Genomic DNA, 23,284 nt, shown 5'->3' with positions numbered 1-23,284 from the left:
AGAAAAATCTTTAGATTGAAGGACTAGAAGGTTTTATTGCTTTGCTCCTTTTCTGCATCACAACAAGGGTAGAAAAATTACCCCCTCACCTGCATGAATACAGAAAATCTAAGGGTGGGGCTATAAAAGCAAATTTTCAATTAGATATAGATCTAGACTTTGACTGGGCCATTCTAACATTAAAATGCTTCTGGTTTAAACTGGTAGCTCTGGCTGTATGTTTAGGGCCATCTTGCATTAGGGTGAATTTCTGCCTCAGTCTCAAGTCTTCTGCAGCACTCATTCATACACTCATTTGCAGATCTGTAAGCAACTTCGGTAAAGTGCCTTGCCAAGGGGCGCATCGACATGTAGCAGAGGAGGAAGTTGAAACTTTCAGATAGCAAGACGACTACGCTACCCACAATCCTTCAGGATCTAGTTAGCTCCATCCATCTTATGATCAGCTCAGACCAGCTTCCCTGTCTGCGCTGAAGAAAAGCATCCCCACAGCATAATGCTGCCACAACCATGTTTCAACTTGGGGGTGGTATGTTTAAGGTGAGGTTTAGCATCAGTTTTTCTCCACACGTAGTTTTCTTTGTAGGGCAAAATGTTTGTTTTTATTTTTCCTCTCACAAGAGCAGCCTCTTTAACATCTGACACACTTTTAACAGAATTCCTTATGACTTTCTTCTCACCAATTATCCAAAACAATAAAGTACTCGACTACAAGTAGTCCTGTGGACAGATTCTTCTACCTGAGCTGTGGATCTGCAGCTCCTTCATTGTTACCATTGGCCTCTTACACACACACACACACACACACAAATAGATTACATACTGTTGGACTCTATTAACTAATGAGGTGACTTAATAAGGCAGTTGGCTGCACTGGATTTATTTCAGGTTATCAGGGTAAGAGAGGCTAGAAACATCTGTACAGCACATTTTTCAGATTTTTATTTGTGAAAGGTTTTGCATAATTTTCCTTCTAACTCATAGTGATGCACTACTTTGTGTTTTTCCTGTGACAAGATGTGATAATATGATGGAGTGCAAAAAATGAGACCTGCAAAGTATATATCTTTGCACTGCTATAAAATCCAGAGCAGCATACTGTCATGCCCATGTGGAGCTGAAGAACCTTGAAGTGGTAACTGTGACATCTCACAAGTCTCTTAATGATGAAAGAGATCTAGTAGATGCTGGACCTGGATGAGAATGAATTGCACCTCTGCGTGAGAACGCATAGACATTTAATTCTTTGGCCTGGGAATGTCCTCAGCCTCAGACCTGCCTTTGCTTGAATCATCTTTCATGCTGACACCATGCCATTAACACCACACAAAGTGACAAACTCACATTGACTCTGTAGCCTGACCAGGAGGTCTGTCTGAGAAGTGGCAATGATCACAACAGCCACAGCATCTTCCAGGAGCCTTAGAGGGTCAGCATTCCTTTGAAGCCTTCCGCTTCCAGAATCGGTTTCCCTCGGCGATTCATAAGAGGACCCATAATTATCCCCGCCGCTGTGTGGAGTGAGGTGGGTGGGCAGCAGAGCACCAAACTGACAGATAGAAACACTCCCAGGCTGCGCGTGCCCTCTGTTCTCACCACCGTCTCCGGATTCATCACTGCATTTCCGGGGGCTGGAGTCCAAATAAAGGGATGAGGAGATATTTTTAAAAAAGCACGATAGAGACAAGAAAGGAAAGACGAGTACGCTGGAGTGCAAGATGGAGAGGTTTCATCCGTCTCTTTCCTCTGTTGCTATGACAGCAGGTTGTGTTGGCATGTGTTGGAGCTGGCTCTGCCCTCACCTCTGGCATCAGGGCACCCTAGGGAGAGCGTGCACGTAGCGTTTGCACGCTCGGATTGTCCTCATGTTTGCTGGTAATGATTCTGAGCAAAAACAGGGAAAGAAATTAGCCTTTTTTTTATTAGATGTTTTATATTTGGCTCTTACAGACAGCTAAATGACAAAATCCCAGAAACACTGATCATCTTGAGCTCTAATCTTTAGTGAAACAACTTCATTTAAACCAGTGTGCACATGTGTGTGTTTGGGTGAATATCTGTGTTTGAGCACGTGCACGCTCACAGGAGCGTGCACGTGCATGAGGGGCTTCTCGGTCTCTCCGGCCAGACGGCACTCTCACCACTGGACAGATGGCCAACACCCTCCCACTCTTCTTCCCCCATCCCTCCTTCTTTCCCTCCATCACTGTCCTCCTCTCTCCTGCAGCAACACTGAGCATCCGATCACCCCAGTCCCTCGTTCCCCACCTCCCAACATCCCTCCGTCCCAACATACCTCTGCCCATAATAAATCAGGAGTGGATCCCTGTTCTGTCCCACTTTCTCTCCTTAAACTCAAACACGAGGACTTTGCCAATATCTTAACTTTTGCTTTATAAATATGGAAAAAAACTGTGGAATGTAGTTGGAGTATTTATTTTTAGAAAGATAGAAACATTCATTTTGGACCTGTCATGGGAGGCGCGGCTGAACCAGAACCAACTGGCGTCTGGTTTATGGTGGAAATTTAGTCTTACTTAGTGGAACCGAGGCTGAAAGTGGACCACTGTTAGAACCTTTAATTAGAAGAATATAAAATCTGTAGATGTTCCAGGTCATTTGTTTTATGTTTGATCTTCTCAATGTTCTCTGGGCGTCTGCCCTAAAAGTTAAAGGTCATTAAGGTTCTCCTGACCGTCCAAGTCTTTATCACATTGTTACGCCAAGGTTCCAGTGTTAAATCCACTCTTTCACGTCACTGTGGTGGTTGTGATGGTATTGCCCCCTCTGTTAAACATTCCTCCAAGCTGTTATAACAACTGGGTTTTATTCTTGAAAAGAAAGACTTTTAAACAGTTTGTGATCTTCTTTCCTTTCCTCTTGTCTATTTTTCTTTTCTATTTGTTTTTCCCTTTTTTATCCCTATTCTCTCCCTTTTTCTTTTTTATTGTAAGCATGTTTCTTTCTTTTCTTTTAAGTCCTTTTTTTAATTTTCAGTTGACTTTCTGTCTTCCCTTTTCCTTTTCTTCCCCCTTTTCTGTCTTTTAGTTTTCTTTGCTTTCTTTTTCTGTTTGTTTTCCTTTTACTTCTCTTTTTTCTCTCTTTCATTTTCTTTGTAACTTTCTGTCCTTTATTTTATTTTGCTTTTCCTTGTGGGTTTCCTCTTTTCCTGTCCTCTTCTTTGTCCATTCTTTTTCTTTTTTCATTCCTTCCTTTAGATCAAATTTTCCTTATTTCTCATTTTCCTTTTTACTTTTGAAAAAATATTTTCGTTTTTATATTCCTTGGCCTAAGTTTCTGTTCCTAATCTATTTTTTGCCCCTTTCCTTGCCTCTACTTCTTCCTTTGCTCCCCCTTACTGTCCAACTTCGGTTTACTTTTCTTTCCTTTCCTTCTTTGGTCTCTTATGTCCTTTTCTCAGTTGTCTTTCCTCTCCTTTTCCTTCCCCTTCTTGTCTTTCCTGTCTCCTGAGCCCAGTGTCCTCAGTGTCATTCCTGTTGGATCCTCAGCATTTATAATGTGATAATAAGGTGTGAAAATGGAGACACAATGGAGCGGTGAGGATTGGGCCGCCGCAGCCCTCCGCTGGTGTCCTCTCACACTGACTGCTACCAGAACACACACATTCACACACACCATGTCAGAGGTTGTAGTAAAGATCTGGACGGGTAATGATCGGCAGTGAGAGGTTGCTCTTCTTTCTGCTTTGGTTAAATGCTCTGAACATCTTGTTTGTTCAGCTGGCAGAAATGAAATCAGTAAATGTAAAATAAAAACGTGAGATATCTTTTTTTTTCAGTGATTATTAATGTATGTTATAATAAAAAGTCCTTATTGTGTCCATCCTCAGACGTTCCTGCGTCTAACAGAGAGGCGGAGCTTAAAGAAGGCCAGGGGCGTGTGGCCGAAGATGGGGAGCAGGACGAGCGTGACGACGACGACCTGGACGACGAGTCCATCTTCCCCTGCGACAACTGTCAGCAGGACTTTGACTGCCTGGCCGACCTCACCGAACACAGAACCAACCACTGCCCAGCTGGTAAGACTCTCAGTCTGATTCTAGTTCTGGTCTCAAGATTTTATTGTGAAACGACAAGTATGGAGCTCATCAGCGGATCTGTGATTAAATGGGCTGCAGGGTCTATAAACACTCGGGTGAATGTGTCTTGATGTTGGTGTGAGTGTTTTTGTGTCAGGTTGGGTCTTGGATGACTCATCAAATGTGGGGCCTATTTCCTCCCCACCACATTCCCTGCCGGTGGCTGGTGTCCAGGCTCTGTCGGGCCTCTGCTTAGGGGATGATGTCTCGGGTCTCTGGATCTGTGGCTGGATCTGCTCATACAACAGTTCTGAGTGCTGCTCTGCTGAACAGGACACGTAAAAAAAAAAAACACTCGGATGGCTTCATGCTGAATCGCTGGCCTGAAGTTTCCTTTTTGCATACCTTTAGCTGTAATCAGTAATATCCACCTGTTCCACTGGGACCCACACAAAGGCTGCTGTTGGTACTGGTGTAATTAATGGAGCGGCTGAAAGGAACGTGACAGGGGCATCTGGTTCCTCCAGATTAATCTGAACGCTCCTGTAATAAGCCCACACACACTATGCCTGCAAGGCTGTGTGTGTGTGTGTGTGTTTTGTGATGAACGGATGAAGAGATGTGGAGTTTAAACTTGGAAAGATAGTGTTCCCTCTATCTAACCCGACCCTTGTTTCCCGCTGGTTACAAGTCCAGTCTTACCTGAGCTCAGGGTTCTTCTACTGTTGAAAAGTCCGGAATTTGATTTTATGTTTTCCAAATGTTTTGAAAACATATTTTGCATTTCTAAGCTTTAGTCCCTTTTCCCGTTGTCTAAAAGCTGTGTTCTACCTTTGTAGTGTTGTTCCTTGCTTCTTTTCTTACTTCTTTAAGTCTTTCCTCTGTCCCCTTCTTTCCTTCTTTTGTTGTGTTCTTCTTTTCTTCCTCTCATGTTTTCTACAACCCTTCTATTCTTTTCCTTCCTTTCCTTCTCTATGACCTAACTTCTTTCCTTCCCTGTGTCCTTTCTTCTTTTCTCATGTCCTTCCATATGTCCTTCCTTCTTTCACTATATACTTCCTTCCTTCCTTCCCAGTGTCCTTACTTTTTTGTTCATTATTTTCCTTCTTTATGCCATCCCTTTCCTTGTTTCCATCACTTCTTTCCTTTCTTGTTCCCTTTTTTATTCCTGTTGTCATTTCTTTCATTCCTTGTTTCATTATTCCTTATCTCCTTTCTTTCTTTTTTATGCCCTTCCTTTCCTTCTTTCCTTGTTCATATCCTTCCTTCCTTGCAGTCTCAGTCTTTTTTAATGCTTTGCATTTAAAGGGTCAACAATGTAAAAATTGCCTCCATAAATTCATGGTAAACTTTAGTTTTTCATGTTTTAAAATGACAATCCATGAAATCGGAAACTGGAAATCTCTACATGTTTTATATGAAAAATGTATTAGTTATAGTGTAAAAATATCCATATCCAGGGAGTCAGAATTGGTTGATCTTGACTTCTTAATTTTGTTGATTGCGTTCACGTCTTTTCATTTATAGTTTGTCTATTCTGCCCCTGGTTGCTGCTGGTTAATTTGCTCCTTTGTCACTTTGCACATTTGCAGTTTTGGTCTCTCTTCCTGTGGATTTAATGGGACTGCTTGCAGGGTATCTGTGTGCAGTAGGTCTGAATGAAATGGTGCAACACGAGGAAGCAATATCATCTGGAACAGTTTCTTTGAGATATTAGGGTTTGTTTTTTGTTCTGAATCTTCTCACAAAAGCATGGTTGCCTGTCACTTCTTTGGTTGCGTTTTGTGCAGCAGGTTTAGTCCTGCACATTGGGCATCAAATCATCCCTGAGTGGAAGACATTTTGTGCCTAGTGGATTCTTGCCCTGTGGATAATGCTGTCATTTCCTCTGCAGCTTGGCCATGGTTGTAGCTAAACAATGCAAAGCGGTAAAAAGAGATTTATCTAAAGAAGCCCGGCCAGTTGTTCAGCCAGGCGCTGAGTCTTATCATTTGAGCTAAAAGAGGAAATCTGAAATCTTTTCTTGTTTAAACCCTGGCTGCATAAAACCTAGAACAATCGGAGGGAACTGATTTTACTCCGTGAGAACAAACTTTCTGCTCCATGCATCATTTACTACATGTAATAAAAAGTTATTGGAAACATAATCATCCCACTATTTATTCAGAGAAACAGCTGTCTGTATTTATGGAGAGGATGAAGAGCTGTATTTTCAGTCAGGAAAACAGAAGGAAGTTGTTAGAATAGTAGGTTTAATTGACAGGGACTTTGTACATTAATGACATTGATGCAAATGCAGAAACCCCCCCAGCAACATAAAACAGAGATATATACAAACAACAATTCAAATATAAATGTACACAAAGACTAGCTAAGTACAATAATCACACTTTGACTGGAAGCATAAAAAATGCTAAAAGCCAACAAGTAAAAATATTAAAACATACAAATATATGTTCAAATGAGAGAAGAGCAGAGTTCTGATATACACTGGAACAAAGTTCTTAATTCTGTTCTGATAAGCTTAAAACTCACAAGATCCGGCAGCAGTTTGTACCAATCTGTCCCAATCAATGCAGATGTGTGACCAATATCAAGTCTTTTACTAACTAGGTGTAAGATTTGATTTTACGTAAGACGTGTAGCTTTTCCTGTTTCCACGATCTTCCACGTTTGTTCCCGGCCTATAAGTAAACACAAAGCTCCAGTTGCTGCCACCGTTTCACAGTCAGAAACATGCGGTACCCACTCAGAGCATCACACTGGGTTGCTGTCAGAGCCCAGGATGTGGCCTGTGATTTCAGCAGAGGAGTCTGTGGAGGGCTACATGTTGCTGAGCGAGAAATCCAAGGGAGGGAGTGAAGAAGGGAGCGCAGTAGAAATGAAATGATAAACCATGTTTTTCCCCAGAGTAAGAGCAGCTGAGATTGCAGCATAATCTCATGGCTCTACAGCATCTGCATGCACTTGGATGCAAGCTTTTTGTGTACTTGCTCCATATATTGTGTCCTTTGGTCATTAAGCACGTGCTTTAACATGTGAACAGTGGTGGTGGTGGTGGGACGACCCGGTTCTGGTGATTATTTGGGCGAGGGCTAAATGAGATTTGACACAATGAAAAATCTTTAACTCTCTGGAGGCTTCTGGGAGTCGGAGCATGGGGGAAGGATGCACACCAACACTTGGAAAACCACAGGAAACTCGCGGTCTGTCGGGGATGAACGCGCCAGCCTGGATATGCATGAGAGAGGTAATGTGTTCATACATTCTGCAGTTTGATTTAGTTTGGTGTTTATCCCTGAACAGAAACCAAATGCTCAGACATCAGCCATGTTGGTGGAGGCTGATGGAAGAAAAAACCCTATGATGTTACCTTCTAGTTAGCTTTTTAAAGTGCATTGATCAACCATGACTTCACGATCACAAGCTTTGGCTTCCTCCATACATCCTTGATGTATGGAGGAACAGTCTGTTCTGAACTCTGATGATCTGCTGTGGTATTCGGCTCCAAGCCTCATCAGAAACAGATCCATTAAGTCCTGTATCTTGGTTGGTGGATCCTTCATGATTTGCTCTTGTTTGAAGAACATCTAATGGAGCTCCTCGGCTTCTCTCTTAGGCAGAGGAAGCTCTTTTTAAGCATCTTGTATTTTTTTTGTCTTGTTTCATATCTCATGACTATAGTTGAGGGTCACACTGGTGTAGATTCTCTGTCATCCAAGACATGACAATCCTCAGTGCTTCAGTAGAAGGCAAGCAGATTTCTTCTCTTGTTTTTATGAAGACATTTCATCGGCACATCCAAAAAGTTCTGCGCATAGCTGCAGTTAACTGGGTTTTTAGTTGTAATCGGGAACAATCAGACTAATTGGGCCATTGAAAAGAGTCAAGACTGAAAAGAAGATGTTAGCAAAATGCCAGCTCCGCCTGGCACATTGCCCAATAAACCTTCATGCAACAAATAAGCTTCAACTGATTCAGTCCACGTTTGCTGCAGTTCTAGTCAAGATGCTGATTAATACAACCTGAGGCTTCTCCTAGGATCTCAAAACAATTTCATGGTGTTTTGCAATGTTCATTTGGAAAAACATTTTTGGCAAAGCTGAAAAAATGTATTTGTTCTTCGTTTAATAACAAATAAATCAGACGTAGTAACAGTTGCAATAGTGGTTCCACTGGAACAGTATTCTTTTATGTCTTATCCCTTTACAGGTACCATAAGTTTGCATTTAGACTTATAACTATGGAGCTATATTTGATTTATTTCATTTATGTATTCTCAGTTGGAAATTGCTTCGGGCTTAACAGGGTAAACTGATTGTTGTGTTCCTCAAACATTTCAGTAAAGATTTCTGCAGACACCTAGAACCCTAGGTGGTGGTTCACTGGTTTACCTTTATGCTGGTCCTGGTTCAGATATGAAGAGGCTCCAACCAATCTAACTAACCACTTCCCTTCAGTGGTCATAATGTTATGGCTGATTGGTTTTTAAAGTAGCTTCAGTCAGTAATCACTGTATAAAGATGTGAAAGCTCTGCCTGATAAGTATCTGACCAGAGGAACCGAATGTGTATTAATCTGGTGAAGAATCGACTTTAGAGGAGATAATTTCTGTAGAACGTTGGTTTTTGATGATTACACAAAGTCTAAATTATTATAATTATAATTATTATTACTATTATTGTTATTACATGAACAAGGATTTCATTCAAGGTTTCAGCTCAGTGCAAAGCTTCAGACCTTTGATCTCTTTCTTCCTTGAGCAGATCTTTTATCTCCAGAACTGATCTCCATCTGATTCTGGGCTTTTCTTTAGCCCCCAAAGCTTTACTCCTAAACTCCAGCATAGTAACTGGGAATCATTCACCAATATTATTCCAGCTTTATTTGTCATAGAAACAACTGAAAGAGTCTCTACTGTTTTTTTTTTTGTTTTCTTTTCTTCATCATTTTATTGTATTTATTGCTTTGTTTTATTAAAATGTGTTTTTTATTTCATTGGATTCCATTATTTTTATTTGGATTTTATTCTTGGAATTGATTTTAATTAAAGGCACAAACTTCATATCTACATCTTCTAAAGTAATGAAACAGAACATCTGTAGAAATTATCTTGATATTTGATCCATGATTATTTTTGTTCTGTTTGATTCTCCTCTCTGTGTTTTGATAAACTTTTGGTTCTTTTTGTGGGTTTGACGGTTCAGAAAATGATTGTAAAATCTTCTAACATTGCCTTAAAACCTGCTTCTGTGTCTGGAATCTGGAAGAATGAACAATGAGAAGATGCACAAGATTCTCCTATATGACAGGAATCACTACATTTTCTTTGCTTATTTGTACTTAAAGGTTTTATTATGTTTTAACTGCAAAACTATGAGGTAGGAATGGAAAACGAGTGGCTGGCATCATGGCAGACGGAGCTAAAGACTTAAAAAAATTGTTGCATTTTATAATAATTGTTCTGATTTTGAATTACTTTGTGTATATGTTCTCACATTTACATGAAATCCATTTTTAAACATGAACTAATATGAGTCCCAGGTGGAGGTTCGACAGCGCTGTTCGTTAGCAGCAACGTTCAGCTGGTATCTGTGATGCTAACTGCACTGTGGAGTAAAATGGGTCCCAGATTAGCTGCTAGCCGCTACATGCTGTAACACTGAATGGGTCCCAGGTGCGAGAGTGAAGCACCGAGTAATTCAGAACCCACTCCAGCAGAAGGCCTGTAAAGAGGCTCCATTAATTTAAGTGGAAATTGGACAAACACAAGCAGACATACAAGCAGATCAATGACGAGAGCGAGCTCTCAAACACGCACATACCCACAGACGTCACACGTCTGCTTAATGGAGCGCAGCGTTAATGTGCACGAGTGTGATAGCTCAGCTGGCTGTGTGTGTGTGTGTGTGTGTGTGTGAAGGATAAGGATTATGTGTATCTGTCTCGGCAGCGTTGTTGTTATTCTCTACCGCTGCACCTTTAAGCCGCCGTGTGACTCCTGGGTTTGAATTATGGATCAATTCAATTATTCTGGATGTGTGTGTCCCCGCATTCACTCTTGTGTGCCGTTCATTATATTCTGTTAGATTTAATTAGACATAAACAACTTTCTTACTGTTTTAATCAGACCTTAAACAGTTTTTCTATGTTGGATATGCTCACCGTACAGTTAACTCTAAATAAATAAGGGCTCAAAGGTCCTATAGTTGTGTTTATATAGGTTTTTAATCCATTATAACAAGGATTAAATCTGAAAATCTGCATGTTTAGAATGAATCCCAAGGCAACTAAATAACCATTATGGATACTTCAATATAGGGTTTATTAATCCATCTGTTTTCCTCCACTTATTTAAGATGGGTTCATAGAGGTAGCAAGTCCAGGAGAGAAACAGACATCCTGCTCCCCTGCGACTCTCTCCAACTCACCCAAGGAGTTCGTAGGCCAAAAAAGATGTAATGTCCCTCCAGCAAGTTCTGGATCTGCCCAGGGTCTCATTTCAGTGGGAAGTAGCAGCAGTTGTGTTCTAAGCTCCCCCTGGATGATGGAGCTTCTCAGTTTATCTCTAAGACAGAGCCAGGATCTTCAGTCAGCAGCTTTTATCCACGATGTTGTTCTTTCAATGATGATCCAGGTCTCATGGCTATGGGTGGAGGTTGGAACTGGTAATTCAGGGTTTTACTTTCTGGCTCGCATGTGAGTTTGGTGCATTGCTGTCATCTCTGCAGATGAAGACCCGATCTATTCATCAGTTTTCCACTTCATCCTGCTGTCACTCAGGAACAAGACATCAAGATACTGAAATTAAGTCCCCTTTAGATGGAGAATCATCCCCCGAACCAGAGAAAAGTAGTAAAACTGACTTTATGCTGGACCTTTTCAGCAAAGAGCTGATTTTTTAAAGATTTTTGCCTCAAGCATCACCTCACCAATAGGGCGTATTCTGTATTTCTCTGTGGAGGGAGACTTCTTTAACCAAACACACAAATTGTGCCACAAACCTGTCGCTATCAAAAGCGACCTAAACCAATCATCAGTTCTGTATATTCCTTCAAATCAACCAGATTTTCTTGTCCCCTAAAGTGATCCCAATCAGTAGTTTTCTGGACTTTCTGAAGGTCTTTCAGAGTTTTTCTTTGGACATTGGCTGCTTTTTCACTCAGATTAGTCGAGGTACAAGGCACTGTACCATGACAACATGCTGTGCTTAAGATAAAGGACATAGACGGGAAAAAAAAGAGATAGATTCCAAAATCAAGCTAAAAGTTGTTTGTTTATTTGGCTCAGCTGACATGGCCTTTGCTTTCTTAAGTGCTTGCGCCGCTCTCTAAAACGATGGCATCCTGGACTGTGTGCCACATTGCTCATATAAAAAAACACCACTGTGTGTTGGGTGTTTCTTTAGTTGCTTCAACTAAAATTGTTGCAGATGTAGTCACATGACATCTGCTCACACCAGCTCTCTGTTCGGGTGAGACTGTAATTTGTGTTGCATGTCTGCCCCCTTTTAGTCCTGGTGGGGTGTGTATTGTGTGTGTGAGTCCTGGATATGTGAGAGAGGCAGGCCGAAAAGCGTGAGTCGAGGGAGTGTTGATGGGTCTCAGTAGGAGTCAGAATGTGGAGCAAAGGCTCCCTGAGGAGAGGAGGAGCGGAGAAAAACCTCCTGCAGATCAAATGGAGAACATTCTCTGGCCGAGCACACATGAAAACACACACGTATCCCATCAGGGAACGCTGAAACGCTTCCCTAACTGCTGCAACGTTCCAAGGTTGGGTCAATGTGAATTGTTTGGAGATTGAGACCGATTTAAAAGGGTCTGTGTTTGACCATTTTCTTACAAAACCTCCACACACAGCGTTAAGAAGTGCAAGAAGGTTGTTAAAGATGAGGAGGTGAGCAAGTAAATGAGGGAGCTGTCTGTCAAGGCGGTGAGCAGAGACTGTCGCTGTCAGTGACAAATAGCTTGTCATTAACCCAGCTAGCTGGTGGGAAGGAGTGCATGTGTGCCGGAAGAGACAGGAATACCGTACCCGCTCCTTCCTAAAGTATTTGTGAGCTCTGACTTCTCCTCCCTTGCTGGTGGATCAGGACAAAGAAAGGAGATGAGAGAGTGGAGGGTAAGCTAAAGCTGGCTAGAGGGGAGTGGGAGGAGGAGAGAGGAGCCTTTGGGTGACTAGTTTTCGCTCCTTTGGGACATCCTCCCCCCTGTAGAGCTCTCACCGTCTGCTGCAACCCGCAGAAAACACACATACACATCGCTGCATCTGTCGTCAGGAAAGCAGCTGAGTCCTGCGAGGCCAAGACTCTTATTAAAACCTCAGATCACTTTCTAGCAGCAAGGAAGGAGGGATGTAATTCGAACCAGAATTACTGAGCGAGTCGTGCACTCCATCTCTAACTGGGATTCTTCAGCTCGGTTGTTTAGGTTGTTCGTTTTCCCCCTGCGGTTCTCCTTCTCCCCTCCATGACCATGTGGGCCCCCTGGGCACCTGGGGGTGGCCTGAAGATTCCTTCGCTGAGCTTCTGGCATACATACAAGTGCACAGATCACGTACAGACACGCACACAGACACAGCTGGCTGCCACTCAGGTTTTCCAGGGAGAAAGCAGGAGCCCGGCACCAGAGGAGAAGAAGAAGGGGAGGGTGGGGGGGTGGGGGAGGGTGCTACGGAGAAGTCATTTTTCATCACAGGGTTCATTTTTCACCGCAGAGTTCTCCCAGTCTCTACATCGCTCTATTTCTCTTTATCTGTCCTCTCCTCCTCCTGTTCCCCTCCCTTGATCCCGCTTTGTCTCTCTTTATCTTCCCTTTTTCCCTCCCCCCCCCTCCCCACTTCTTCCCTAAACTCTCTCTCTGTCTCGCTCTTTTTCAGCCTACTTTCTCCTTTATGAAATATGGATGGGAGCAGTTTTGGGCACGCTGAGAGGTTTGCAGTCGGAGGGAGGGATGGATGGAACTTGGGAACCGGCAAGAAAACGAAGGAGGGAGGGAGGGGAGCTGGTGTCTCAGCAGACATGCCTTGTGCATGCACCTAAACACCTCACTGAGCAATCTGTCAACACGTCAGCAACACATGTTTGGTAAAAAAAAAAAAAAAAAAAAAAAAAGGAGGAGAGGTGGAAAGGAAAAAAACTTTCCCCCTCCGGTGGGAGTAATGGCTCCCGCCAGGACTCTGGAAATGCTTTGAATTCGGCAGATTTCTATTGCAGGGTTCTCCCCCGAGGCCGTCTTTTTTTTTTTTTTTTTTCTAACCATGCCTGCATCTCAGAAATTTGAGACTAAGGACCCCTGGGGGCGTCCTTTCATAATGCCTGAAAATGTAGGGTTATATTGTGTGCTCCTACCCGTGGGGCTTTTATTAATACCTGTATTCACTGCCACTGGAAATTACACAGGCGGCGCTACAGGGCCCCGCGCTCGCTCCAGGAAGGCAGAAAGACTCTGTGGGGATGTTTTTTCTTTTTCTTCCTTCTCCTTCCCCTCCTACTTTGACTCTCTTCCCTTTTTTACTTACTTAATGTAAGAGTGAAAAAGAAGAATTTGCCAAAGGACACAAGGAAGTGAGTGTGAGTGTGTTGGCACCAGCTAACCCTCTTGTATTCAACCCTACTTTGCTCCGAGGAAAATAAAGACTCGATTAAAAATGCAACTTCATCCTCTCTGTCCTTGTGTGACTGTGAGTGAAGTTTAAATCCGTCGTCCAGTGCAGACTGTGTGATTTTTGCTTCATTAGAATTTGATAAGCCGAAGGCTTTCTCTCACTGTGTTTACGCGTATTTATCCAATATGTACACAGCAAGTTATAGAAGTCTACATTTACATTTTACTGAATAAATAAACACGGATATTTTTTTTCTGCAGTCTTTATTCAACAACCAGGAGGATCTTATATTTGCTGTTTTATATTTGGCTTTTATTATAATTTGCTTGCTTCATACACCTTTTAAGCTAAGAGAGCAGCAGTATTTGTCAGTTTGTTAGATTATCTAACTTTAATTTAATTTGTTTCAAGAACTTGGTGGAGATAAAAAAAATAAATTGCAATTTTGTTGCAAATTAAACATCTGGACACCAGTTTTTACAAATAGGTCTAAAAAAAATGAAAATAAAAATAAAATAAATAAATATAAATATAAATATATATAAATATTTATATATAATAAATAACAATTGAAAAAGAAACATTTAAAAATTCTTTACACATTCCTAAACATAAAATAAACTTAAACATGTTGAAACTGTTGTGTCCAAGCTCACCAGACATCGGCAACACCTGTATAGAAAAATCTGGAAAAACAATCTGTTGAAAATAAAGAAAATAAAACCACAAAATAAAAGTAACACATTTCCACATTTCAAACATGTCAAAAACCACAGGTCTCATTATGTTGAAACACCTGCAAAGACCTGTTTACACATCAGTATGAAAAAGGATCAAATAAAACAGACAAATAAATCTGAAAATAGATAAAATAGTAAGCGTAAATGAAAACATAGATAATGTAGATGTTTAATCACTATAAAAATAACAAAAAATAATCATATAATAAAAAAAACAACAAAAACAAAAGAACAAATAAATAAAGAAAGGAAATAAAAATAAAAAAAGATAAACATCTGTTTAGACATCTGTATTTCATTCAACCATGTTTCATTTTGTCATCAGCCTGAGAGGAAAGATGCCTTTTTTATTTTGGAGCAACAGTTTTAAAAATCAGTTTCTGTGGACATTGTCGTTATCACCCCCTACTGGACAAAAGCATAATATTATAGCGTGCAACAGGAATACCGTGCTGGAGTGAAAAGTTTTTCTGGTGTGTTGCAAAACAGGCTCACAATATTTATTTTGCTACATTTTTGTTTTTGCTTTTGAACCCTAAAACATCATGACAGAAGGTCAGCAGTATTGTTTTAAGATGAAAACGTAAATAAATGGTATTATTTCAGCTCTCAGTACTTGTATATGCAAAGACACATTGATAGATTTTTCCTGTTGGTGACTCCAAAATCCCAGCTTCCATGAATGCAGCATATGAATAAAAGTGCATATTCATGACATTACTCCCAGTGGTTCTGCTGAGGCTCAACTCTGTGGTGGTAAGCCTCTGAAGTGGTTTCTGTAGGTAAAGACAGACCTTGTGTTTAATGTCCTCATAGATCCATATTCATCTCTGTGTAGATGGGTCAGGATAGAGTCGTCATGGGGCCATGTGGGGCCCCCTTCATATGTGAGGGGGGGTGTTTGGATAATGAGGAACAGGCCATTGCCTTGGATTCCTGCACCCCTGCCAACAACCCTCCTGCTGCCATCTGGGACGTCTCATTTTTTTCCCTCCTCTTCCTCCTTGTTCCTACCTTCTTGACTTGAACTTCCACCCCCCTCCCTCCATTTTTGCACACCTCTCCAATCCTCCCCTCTCGGCCCTCGATCTCAGAGCCCACGGTGTCTTCCTCCCTCCCTCCGTCCCTCCCTCCCTGCTGAGTTCTCAAACTCCAAACTGACCACATCCCTTCCTTTCACCCTCTTCCTCCCTTCCCCCACAGCCTCCCTCCATTCTCTCCCCATCATCCCTGTTCCCTGTGGAGCTGGCCCCAAAGCTCTGATCCCTTCCTCCATGCCCCCTCAAACCTCCCCACTGTGCCCTCCAAAGTCATACACACACACACATGCACCCTGTGGTAACTGGCCCCAAACCAGCCCCTCTTCACCTCCCTCCCTCTGTTTTTCCACTTTTTCTTTCTCCGTTTTCCCCACCTCTCTCTCCCACACCCTGTTTGATGCTTTGGATTTGATATGCCCTTCATTCAGGATGTTTTTCTTTGCTTCTTTAGTTTAAATTAGGACTAAATGCATTAAATATGATGCACAGTGGCTTTCGGGAAAATAATTTTGTGCAGCTACATTTAAATGGAAGGATTTTTAAATTAACATCTCATAAAGCATGATCTGATCTTTAGTTAAGCTACAGCTGCAGGTTGCAGGTTAGGCCTGTGCAACCCCCTGTGCATGCTTGGCCATTCTCCCCGAACACTTTGAATTTAAAGGAATTTATCTAATGGTTTAAGTCCAGAACCTCATGCATCAAACGTCTTCTACTGCAGAGGCATGAACCTGCCCTGATGTTTTGCTGCTTCAACACAAATTATTTACATTTTTAGGACATTTACAGGTTTCTGCAGATCATGATGACACAGATCCGTTTGTGTTCAGGATTTTTAAGACTAAAAAATACTAAAGACAAAAAAAATCCTTTGATTCTCCAAACAGAGCTTCTCACTGTTTCTGTAAGGGACTACTGTGCGTGTCCAGGATCTCTTTTTAGATATGAAATTGATCTCCTGAACATAGAAGAGAAATAGAATGTAGATAGACCAGTCAATTGAGCAATTCCCCTTCATGTCAGCTTCCTATTTATCACAGCCCTGATCCAGCTGTCCTTCTCTTGCTCCATCCTGCCATCACTCCTGAGCTCCTCTGCTTGAGACTAGTTTCTCACCTGGACTCAAAGAGAGCATTTCAACCAGGAAGTTCTCTCTAAGCGGAGGAGTTTAAGTACCTGGGAGACCTGTCAACAAGTTATGGTAGAATGGAGATGGAAAATCCCGAGTAGAAAAGCTGCTTCTCAATGAAAGGACTCAGATATTATGGTTCAGGAGGTGCTTCATCTGATCAGGAAGCCTCCTCTGGTTGTCTTCTTTTGGAGGTTTTCTACTTACACTATGTCCTATTGTGAGGAGACCCTGGGCCTGGGAACAGTTTGAGATTCTCCAGAATGAGCTGGAGAGCATCGCCGAGGGGAAGAAAGTCTTTGTTTTTCTCCTGGACCCACTACCTCTATAACGCATCTCAAATAAGTGTGGGTGGGTGGATGGATGGATGGTTGGATGGATGGATGGATGGATGGATGGATGGAAGGTTGAGTTTGTAAAGAATCTACAAAGAGCTGATGGAGTCGTGACACCAGAACACCATTTTCTACCACTTCCAGAGCCTTTGTTGAACTTTGAGCCGTGAATATTTATTATTCCTCTCCAGCCTCACCATAAATAGATTCATTGTTTTCCACTAATTTCAATACGTACAAAAACTAAAACACTAAAGCAGACCCTGATCATGAGGCTCCCTCCACCGTGTTTTACAGTAGCAATGAGGTTTCCCTGATATGTTGTGGGATTTCTGCGCTTGAAAATCGACCTGCTCAGTTTAGTGTATGTTTTTATTTTTTTTCTTACATTTTTCTCTGTCACATGAACCACCCTTCTCTGTCATGATTACTTCCCCAACATTGCTGTTACTTGAAAGATTTTCTTATAGCAATCAAAAATACCAGCAAAGAAACACTCGTTTTGCATTTATTCTTAGTTTTTGTTAATGAACTTCAGCTTCTGTGTTTCTTACATTGATTCAAACTGCAGGATGTTGCACTATGAAGTATACGGAAGCAAACCGTGAGCTTTATGTCCGACACAAAGGTGCACCCAGGTGCACACACATGCACGTGTACGCTCACATGCAGAGCTTGAGTCGCAGACAGTGGTGGCAAAGGGCAGCGTACCGCAGGGAGAGGGCCTATAATAGTTTTAACCCAGTGCTCAGGTGTGCCTCGCCTTTGTCCGGCCAAATGTCAGGAAAAGCACAACTCCAGGGAAAAACTAGGAGGGGAGGGGGGAGAGAGTCGGAATATTGGGAACATTAGTGGGAACTTCTAATGCAGGTGACGAAGGTAAAATTTCAGGGTTTTTTTATGTGTTTAGACATTAATTGAAAACCATTAATGATTCTGCTTGTTGTGTTTTAAATCTGAATTATGTTGCTTTCCGACTGTTTCGTCCAGAGTGTGAACGGCTGTTTTCGCCAGCTTTTCTCTCTGGGCCCCCGTTAAGGTTGGGGGAGCTGTGAGCCAACGCTTCACTCTGTTCTCTCCACTCCTGAAGAGCTCCCTGGGGGGACCAAGAGGACCAAACTCTGCCAGGCTCACACACACACACTCCCAACACACACACCCCCAAACTGACGTCAGCTGCTCCGGGTCTTCTCCCCTGGGTGCTACCAGAGCCTTTTGTTTCCAACCCCCCCACCCTGCTCCCTCCCCTCCATCTCTCCTTCTACTTCTTCTCATGTCTCTCCCTGTCCTTTGTCCCTGGAAATAGCTGTCCTGTTTACTGCCTGATTGGAATTCACTTCACTCTGTGAAGTCACAGGGGAGGGCCTTTGTGTCCGTCATTATGTGTGCACATGCATGCAATTTTTTTTTCCCGTGATGATGAGGGCATCCACATTTCTTATTCATGTGCAGCTTATAAACGCAAGAGGTTGCTGAGAAGATGAACCGAGTGTTTGTTGGTTCTTAATTTTTACTAAATACAGAAACTCATTAAACATTTTTCAGGTCTAATCTTGAATTAAACCTGCTGGTCTCAGAAAATATCTGTCCCATGCAGTCTAGAATATTCTGGAAAAGTGTTTAATTTTATTAAAACTTTTTCTAGTTCAGAATAAGAATGGAAAAAGAAAATGGTTTGGAAAAAGACTTTTATTTCTTCCACCCATCGACCTACCATCAATCTCTCTCTGTGTCTCTGGCTTATGCAGGTTTGGTATGTAAAGCCTTACCAATGTAGAAATATAATAATGAGGGAACAGTTTCTGCACAGGTTTTTAAAGAGTTTGCTCCAGAGTGGAGGAGCATAGAAAGTAAATGCTGCCTCGCCTGGTTTGCTTCTGGTCATGGGGACACTAAGTCAGCAGGTCTCTGAAGACCTGAGGGGTCTGCATAGTTCATACTGGACAAGCAACTCAGAAATTCATTTCAGCTCAAGTCCATTTAGTGCTTATGGGCCAATAGCAGAATTCAGTTCATTTATATTGCGCAAGACTGCAAGACTGTTGGATCTGCTAATTTCCAAACCAAACCTTGGCCTCAGCTTAACCCAGATGGGCTTGACGTGTCAGAACAGCTCCATCCCAAGTTGTGCCGTCCCAGCAGCCTTCTTTGAGTGGTCAACGGGGATGGGGCCTTGTGAATATAAAAAGTCATGAAAGTGAAGGCTACCAAAATGCAGTCAGGAAACCTTTGTCTGGTGGAGTTAGTGTTTATAGAAGCCTGCACCACTTTTAAACTCTTTGTCTGGTTGCTCTTTTAGGTAGAAGAACTAAACATTACAGATGAGATGGGGACAATTGGTAAGGTCTGTAAGAATGTTCAGTAGCTTGTACTTTGATCAGGTAGTTATATACACTGGAGTAATTGATTGATTTTTATTGCTGAAAGCTTTGTCCGGTCCTTGGAAGTGGTCACTGAGGTCCTGTATGGCTGCTCCAACAGTTTAGCCATTTTCTTTTTAAAAGATGATTTGGAACAGCTGATACATTTCCTCACCTCTGGATCATTAGTTATCTATCACAGTTTGAATTTCTTTTAAAAGATATTGTCAGGATGAACTGAGCTCTGAGTGTCTGTGTCTCACGTGGCAGTCCTGAAGGTTTCATCACTTTTCTTCCAGTGTTTATTCTGCATGTTTTGTTTCTTTTTAACAAACTCCGAGACAACATTTTCCAAATAGCCTCCTTTTTAATTGTGCTCTCTGGCTGTTTGTTTTTGTGTTTGTGCATTTTTCTGCTCCCAGTAAGAATCCAAGTATTGGGGTTAAGGAACAAGAGAATTCCTCCTCCGTGGTCCCTCTTTTCCTCCCCTCCCTCTCTCTGACTTTCTCCTCTGTCTTTGTCTCTCTCTCTCTGCCTCACCCTGCAAGTGGGATGTCTTAAAATATTAACCGATCTGCTCCTCATTTTTTTCCAGATATGATAGAAAACATACTTGTGAATAAGTCAGGAGCAGAGCTTGCTGGGGAGCGCAGCAAGATGGAGCACTCGGATAAACAACATAAGACAAACAACGCCGCAGAAGACAAGGGGAAAGATGGGGAAGGAGAAAGAGGCGGAGGGGTTTAAGGGTCCTTCCATCAGCTTATCTTTGAAAATCAAATTTATGTAGTCAGTTTTTAAGTTTTTATCTCATGGTGTTTTCATGTTCTTCATGTAAATGAGAGCCGCTCTGTTCACTCAGGTGGCTCCGAGTCTTGTTGAATCTTTCATTTTGTTTTCAGCTTCTTTCCTGGGACAGTTTAAGAGCAAGGGCTGGCTCTGTGTTGGTACCTGGGGGTCTCGGTTGTTAGAGTTAGAATATATACACCCCCCCCCCCCCCCCCCCCCCCCCCAAAAAAAAAAAAAACAGGCTGCCAGCCATTCGGCCTGCAAACCAGCAGATAAAACAGTGTTTGTGAAGACAAGTCAAGAAGCGCTCAGTCCTGTGTTCAGAGATTTGCACGCGCCTGCGTTTGCAGTGTATGTGGGTATTAGGTGTGCGTGTTCGGGAGTTTGTCCTCAGAGAATAGGTTGTGCGGTGGTGGGGGTTTACAGTGACAGCTGCAGAGGGGGGCCGGGAGAGCTGACTGCTCGCCGGCTGATAAGGGGGGTGGGGGGTGCTTCGCATTAGAGACACAAGAAGAAGACTGATAATTCTGCAGTGCAACATGAACGCCCTCACATGTGAAGTGTAGGGAAGCGAAGCAGTGAGGGAAGTTAAGAAAAGCTAGATGGGGCTGTGGGTTCCTGCAGGGGGCTTCAGACTGCAGCTGTGTAGGAGAGGAACACCGTGGTTTTCCACTCGGAACCAAGATACAGTTAAGACCAACACTATGGAAACCTTAACACCTTAAACCCTTCTCGAAACTCAACATCCAGACCAGGCAGAGACTGCTGTGAGATTTTCACAGTGATGAACTATGATGTGCTCTGAGACATTGTGTTATTGTGGCCAAATTGCTGAGGGACATTTTTCTAAATATTTTCAGGGGTGTATATATAAACATAAACTTAAACCCAAAATAAACCACACCCCAGGCAGAACAAAAGATAATCAGCAATGTAAACGGATTATTAGGTTTCATAAAAGTTGTGTGTCAAATTATTTAAACCCTTCTCAATAATCAATGGAAAAATCTCTATTGGCGTTACGGCATTTCAACCCTTCTCATAATTGCTGACTGACTTTTTGGTATTTCGACAATACATCTTTGATGATGAGCTCCGAGGTTGGAAGGCCTTCTTGCCATAGCCCTAATATTTAGTTTCCTCCACAGTTTCTCTATCAGATTCATGTCTGGGCTCTGGGTGGGCTGATCATTGAAATGTTAATATGATTTTAAACCTAAATCCTCCAGACGTATGAATAATTTGGGTTTAACTGCATTTGATGCAGTTAAATGCAGGTAAATGAACTTGTTTGGATTGGAAAAAATGTGTGATAAATTCAAACTTGTACACCTAGTTCTTGTTTTTGTTTTTTTTAAAACACTGAAGTTGTATGTTCCACCCTGGAAAACAGCTGTTGAATGCATCATTAAAAGCCCAAAGAATAACAACATTTGCGCCAATGACGACTGCACCTACATTTCTAATGTGAATATATTGTTAATCCTTGCATAAAAATTCCTTTAACGAGTCAATCCCAGTTTTAATTTTCATGAATTTAGCTGATAGATCCTGATTTCAAGTTCAAATACCCCTAGAGGCTTTAATTGTTTTTAATGCCTTCAGGTTTTTGTCGTCGTTGTTGTCTTTTGCTTCATCCGGGACTGGGTGGCGGGGGCAGCAGACTCAGCAGAGACACCTAGACGTTCCTCTCCCATGACACCTCCTCCTGGGGGAGCTCAAGGTGTTCCCAGGCCAGCCAAGAGACATAGTCCCTCCAGCGTGTCCTGGGCCTCCTCCCGGTGGGACGTGCGTGGAACACCTCCCGAGGAAGGCGTCTTAGAGGCATCTGGTATAGATGCCTGAGCCACCTCAACTGGCTCCTCTCGATGTGGAGGAGCAGTGGCTCTACTCTGAGCTCCTCCCGGATGGCCGAGCTCCTCACCCTATCTCTAAGGGAGTGCCCGGTCACCCTACGGAGGAAGCTCATTTCAGCCGCTTGTATCTGGGATCTCGTTCTTTCGGTCATGACCCAAAGTTCATGGCCATAGATGAGGGTAGGAATGTAAACTGACCGGTAAATCGAGAGCTTCGCTTTTCGTCTCAGCTCTCTCTTCACCACAACGGACCGGCACAGCGCCGCCATTACTGTGGCAGCCGCACCGATCCGTCTGTCGATCTCCCGCTCCATTCTCCCCTCACTCATGAACAAGACCCCGAGATACTTGAACTCCTCCACTTGAGGCAGGAACTCCCCTCCAACCTGAAGAGGACAAGCCACCCTTTTCTGGTCGAGAACCATAGCCTCGGACTTGGAGGGTACCTTGACTTCAGGTTTTGTTTTATGCAAATGATTTCTGGACAAATTTCATTATCTGCTGTCAACTGATTCTTTCGGAGGTCACAGTTTGTTTGGAACAGCAGTCTGTAGGATGTGATGACATTTACATGTTACTCTCCCTTTCTCATGACTTTGAGTACATGTACAGGTTCTTAAACTTCATAATAAACCCTGAAAAACACCCTTGCTCAGTTCTGTTTCTCCTGAATAAATGTGATAGCAAAATATCAATAGCGTAACTTTTATTTGATGATCAGATTTTATTCAGGATTTTAACATCCAGTAGATTGTTGTCCACTGAATGTTTGCAGGAATATTAGCAGTCAAACATGCATCAAACAGAGTTCTCCCATGCAGCTAAACTGAAACCATTTTCCACTAAATCCATTCCTGCAGCCTGATACATTTCTCCTCATCTTTCCTGATGTAACATCAGCCCCCACCAGTCCTTAATTATTCATATTTTAGTAATACAATCCAAGTTAGCAGTTCAAACATTAGTACATAATAAAACTCCCGAGGCTTCGCTTTTAATTTAATTCCTCCGTTTAAATTAATTTTGGGCCATGCTTGTGCTTTTAGCTTGTTCCTCCGTGGCGGGGGGAGACGGGGGAGGCAGAGGGGGGTGGTAAAGAGATGGAAGAGACGGAGGAGTCGGAGCTTGCTCTGGGAGAAGAATCTCCTGCAGGTGGAGTAGGAGCAGCAGCACAGGTGTTTGCGCATGAATGATACTGAAGAAAAAAGCCAGACAGAGACGGGCGGTGTGCATAAAAAGGCTTTAAAAGGAATCAGTCACTTAGACCGACATGGCTAAAAGCATTGCTGCTATACTGTCATGTCCACAGTATGCTTTATGCATCAATTATATGAAGTCTTTTTTAATTATGGCACAAGGTTTTAAGAAACCTGACTCTAGGAGAAGCTTT

At 42.4% G+C, this 23,284-nt stretch overlaps 1 protein-coding gene across 3 annotated transcripts in view; it reads left to right on the top strand.

Annotated features, from left to right (window-relative positions):
* Positions 1-23,284, top strand: part of znf423 (zinc finger protein 423) — a 189,833-nt gene that overhangs the window by 41,692 nt on the left and 124,857 nt on the right. For all 3 annotated transcript variants that reach the window (XM_047351997.1, XM_047351984.1, XM_047351989.1), the window contains one exon: positions 3,851-4,039. In XM_047351997.1, coding sequence (XP_047207953.1) covers positions 3,851-4,039 — 189 coding nt within the window. The remainder of the gene's footprint in view (positions 1-3,850; positions 4,040-23,284) is intronic.

The sequence above is a fragment of the Girardinichthys multiradiatus genome, chromosome 2 (assembly GCF_021462225.1).
Source record: "Girardinichthys multiradiatus isolate DD_20200921_A chromosome 2, DD_fGirMul_XY1, whole genome shotgun sequence".
Lineage (NCBI taxonomy): Eukaryota > Metazoa > Chordata > Actinopteri > Cyprinodontiformes > Goodeidae > Girardinichthys > Girardinichthys multiradiatus.
This window is presented reverse-complemented; position numbering and strand designations above follow the sequence as displayed.